The following is a 4,720-nucleotide window of genomic DNA, read 5'->3' on the forward strand; positions in this document are numbered from 1 at the left end:
TGCCCTACGCCTGAATCATGAACGTAATGGACAGAGGTTACTATGTCACTGAAGGGAGCAGTGTTTTATCTGAAGTGTTCAGTTATGTCTTTTTTCACATGTGCAGTGACCAGTGGCAGACCTGTTGCCGTCACCGAAGGTCGAATATGGAAGAACCTCCTCTGCAGTCTTCCAATTCCTTTTAATCGCAAATGTGCTTCACCATGGGAGTTGCTAGTTAGCGCGCGCGTGCTGAGAGGCCTCCGAACCATCGATTTCAGACATTCTAAATATATTATGAAAAGTCATACCATACAAAAAGTTATGTGCATAAATTATGCTCATAAATAATATGAAGAAAGAATCGATCAGAAGTATTAGAACAAAGATTTGGAGACAAAATTTGGAACACAAATTCGAAAGCAAAATGTAGAACCCACAACTTTTGGCTAAAAAAAAAGAGAAAGGGAAAAGCGGATCCACCGGGAGTGGCGGGCTGGCGGCGTTCGTTGCCGCCGTGCTGCTTGTGGATGAGGAAGAAAGGGGGGAAAAAACGATGGAGAAGAAGAACTGGATGAGGTTGCTCTTGCTCCATTGCTAGTAGATAAAATAAAGGAAGGGTAATAGACCGTGTGGGGCCCGTGCACGTGGAATAGTCCACATCACTGCTCTCACCGCATTGGATCATTATTTGCTGTTTACTGGTCAAGTTGCTGCAACGGAGACGTTGATGACCAAGCACCTCTGTAGATGCCCCCGAGATGACATCTCGATACCTCTAGCTCCGGACCTTTACGTGTTAGTTGCTCCCGAGCCATCAGCTAAGCAGCGGCAGCTTGATGCCGTCACATATACTGATGTGCACCGGGATCAGGCCGTGGAGAAAGTCGAGGACGTTCGTCAGTTACGGTGACCAGGACCTCCATGCATGGATGCTGACGGCGTGCTCGCGAGGACCCGTGCAGTTACAGCTTCTATCCTTTTCTAGGTACCTCCTCGATATACCACGGTAAGTTTCAACGTAATAGAATACAAGTATAGTAAGAAAATAACCCAACGTTTAGGGGTTGGACTCTGCTGACCTGGTGTTAGTTTACTTATCTTTTAGAAGACAACGCTAGCCATTTCAATTTTTATCTCGTAAAGAAGGGAGGTTTCCATACCTATAAGGGAAGGAAGGAGTTATAGGACGCTTGGAACTTAATTATGTTTATATTATTGATTGATCTCACGATATATGGTGGCTAGTAATTGGTCCCACCGGTTATACGATCAGGTTTTCCCACTACTCCACAGATCAATATCACCACCGGCTCCAAACCGGCCTTCACCGCCGGTTTTGGTTCCGTCATATGAAATTCGGCAGTGATGACGTACCCATCACTGCCAGTTCTAGAAATCAGTGGTAATAGCTATTAAAAAAATAAAAAAAATCCCACCCCTTGGAGCCGGCCGGCCGCACCCACTGGAATCCCTCGCGTTGCTGCCTACTCGTGCCGCCGGCCCCCTTGTGCGCCGCTGCCCCGCTGGAACCTGGAGCGCCGTGGCGGGCCGGATCCGGCTGCCCCCGTCAGCCCTGGAGAGAGAGAGAGAGAGTGCACTAGGGCTCAATCCTGCCACCACCGGATCTTGTCGCCACTGCCGTAGGATCTCGTCGCCACCGCCGCTATATTCTGTCGCGCCAAGCCCGCTGGCCACCGCTGCTTCTCACCACAAGCATGAGGTGAGAGGTGAGCGGATGGGGGAGGAGAGGGAAGGCCGGGAGGGAGATAAGGGGAGGCCGGAAAGGGAAGGGGAGGGAGGGGCCGGTCGCCGTCGTTGTGGGGAGCGGAGAGGAGAGGGAGAGGGCGGAGAAGAGAGGGAGAGGCCAGGCGGAGGGACGAAGACGGAGGAGAGGGAGAGGACTGAAGAGAGGGAGAGTGCGTGAGATGGAGGAGAGGGGTAGACGGACTCGAGTCCATACTTCTCCTAGATTAGATAAGAGCCGTTTTGGTTAGCTGGTCTTACTACTTAGATATACGGTCAGATTTTTTTTCTTTTTCTCCGATTAACATGAGATTTTCTAGAGAGTCCATGATTAGTATAAGTATAGGCTTCATGTTTTCCCTGCACTTCTTTCTCCAGATACTACCGTATGATCAGCTAATGCAAGAGTTGGACGTTTCCAACGTACGAGAACTCGAAGATTTCCTCATCAATGAGTGCATGTACTCAGTGAGTCACATCATCTTCACTTCGGACACTTCAAATCTCTGTAACTTCTAATTTAAGCCATCCCACGCGGACTCATAAATGATAAATGTGTCATTTGAGAAGTTATGATTTACCACTAATCCATTTTTCTATCCAGCTTCAGTATTTTTGGCATCAAATTCACAATATTCTGCATGTTTATTTTTGGCAAGCTGGATCAATGGAAAAGGTGCTTTGAGGTAGGACGATGCTAGCAACCTGCATTTGCAGCATCATTTTTAATACTGTTATCTGTCTGTTTAGTGATCGATCACCCTTATTTCATTCTTTGCATTCATTTCAAGTACAATTTGCAGCTGGAAGGGATCTTACATCTGATCAGCTGAACGACATGATAGAAATATAATCTTCTCTTGTTCGGTGCAAGTTTCCCACCGCACAAGAACAAAGAACAGACGAGGGAAGAGAGTATTTTTATTTTCTCATGGGACCAGAAATCGGCGACCGTCGACCGCACTGGAGGCAACGGACAAAAGTTTGGTTCGCCTGATGCGGACAGTATCAGACGGCCGACGTAGCACTGGAGCTGGCCTTGTCACTACTGCCTCGACTGCCACCGCATTATTGGCTGCACGCCTCGGCGTCGCGCCACCTCGCCGCGGACAGACGAAGACGACGATCCCAGTCGAGGAGATGGATGATGATAAATTCCCGAGCACATGCGAGCAGATTTCTCGCGTTCACCGGTCCCTCCACCACAAAAAGCAGAGGACCAAGAAGTCCAGGATGTCGGCGCCGGCCAACTCCACCACCTTCTCCGGCGACGTGTGGGCGGAGCTCCGCCTGGCCGACGCTCGCGATGTGCCGCACATCTACAGCCTCATCTACCAGATGGCCAAGTTCGAGCTCCTCACCGACCTCTTCGCCGCCACCGAGGAGCTCCTCACCTCAACGCTCTTCCCGTCGCCGGCGCCGCCTCCCTTCACCTCCTTCACGGCTCTCGTCCTCGACCTCTCCCCCTCCGCTCCCGTGGCCCCGGAGGACTCTTCCTCCACCATCGGCTCCCTCCGCCTCGACCTCTCCGCGTCCCCGCTCGCGGACCCGGAGGCCGCCGCCTTCGCCTCCCCGCGCGGCGGCGGGCGCGTCACGGCGGGGTACGTGATCTGCTTCCCCAACTACCCCTCCTTCCTCTCCAAGCCTGGGCTGTACGTGGAGGACATCTTCGTGCGCGCCCCATGGCGCCGCCGCGGGCTTGGCCAGATGATGCTGTCTTCCGTCGCCGGCAGGGTGGCGGAGCTCGGGATGGGGCGGGTTGAGTGGTGCGTGCTCGACTGGAACAAGAATGCCATCGACTTCTACGAGAGGATGGGCGCCGACGTGCTCTCGCAGTGGTGCATCTGCCGCCTCGCCGGCGCGTCGCTAGAGAAGTACAAGGGCAACCACCAGGAGGGGGCTTGCGATGGGAAGGTTGCCGAGTAGCTAGGAGAACCAGAAAAATTGGTTCTTTGAGTGCCAACAATAAAGGTAGCGGATTTGCTTCTGCTAGTTAGCTCCCGTGTACGATTTGTCGCTAGTTAGCTCCCGTGTACGATTTGTTAGATATACTGGCAAATATATCCGTGTGTTGCAATAGAGGAAAAAAAACTCGATGTATGACCTAATCTACTTAAATATGGCACAAGCTCATCTGATAACTTGATTTTCATATCATTTATTTTAAATTAGGCTTTCAATTTGTAAGCATCACAACGTTACCATGGCAACACCACATAGTGGGTGGAGCCAAGGACGAGTAGTGGCAACAACGACGATGAACATACACGCAGCATAGCCAAAAGTCCACACATAGTATATCCAAAGAAGAAATGCACAAGTGACACGACCTTTGCTCTAGTTTTGGCATTCAGGGGCGAAGCTACTCGGCACGCCCTGGATGCACATGCACTCACGTCAGAAAAAAACACTGTTGCTGCTCCCTCTCTTCCAAATTATAAGGGACCCTTGCTAAACTTTAGCAGCTAAAGTTTAGCACCAAATTTGCTAAACACCCTTGCCAAACTTTGCTAAACTATAGTTGCTAAACTTTAGCCCTTTAGCAACTTTTTGGTTGCTAAACCTTGCTAAACTTAGGGCTGGACACTCTTTACCCCTCATTATTGCTTGTCTGGCGGGTGAACCAGGGAGGAGGGAGAAAGGATGGGTAGCATTAAATAAGGGCAGACAGGTCTTTCTGCACCTCATTAAATGTTGTTTACCCATGGATTCAAACAGCCATGGTTAAAGTTTAGCAACTCAAGTTTAGCTGCTAAAGTTTAGGGTAAAGGATCCAAACAGGACCTAAGTCATTCCAACATTTTTGGAGAGTCAAACTATTTTATGTTTGATCAAAATTATAAAGAGGATCACAAAAGTTTAATTATAAAAGTATATTTAATGAAGAAACTAATGATACTTATTTGATATCATAAATGTTAGTATTTTGTTGTATAAATTTGGTCAAACTTGAGATATTTTGGCTTTTCAAAAAAGTTAGAATAACTTATATAAC

General features: G+C 49.2%; 1 protein-coding gene across 1 annotated transcript; it reads left to right on the plus strand.

The window, feature by feature from the left end:
- Positions 1 to 2,670: 2,670 nt before the first annotated feature.
- LOC117833725 (L-ornithine N5-acetyltransferase NATA1) lies at positions 2,671 to 3,866 on the plus strand. The gene has a single exon (XM_034713324.2). The coding sequence runs from the start codon at positions 2,722 to 2,724 to the stop codon at positions 3,649 to 3,651; it is 930 nt and encodes a 309-aa protein (XP_034569215.1). The 5' UTR covers positions 2,671 to 2,721; the 3' UTR covers positions 3,652 to 3,866.
- Positions 3,867 to 4,720: the final 854 nt, after the last annotated feature.

The sequence above is a fragment of the Setaria viridis genome, chromosome 8 (genome assembly GCF_005286985.2).
Source record: "Setaria viridis chromosome 8, Setaria_viridis_v4.0, whole genome shotgun sequence".
Classification (NCBI taxonomy): Eukaryota; Viridiplantae; Streptophyta; class Magnoliopsida; order Poales; family Poaceae; genus Setaria; species Setaria viridis.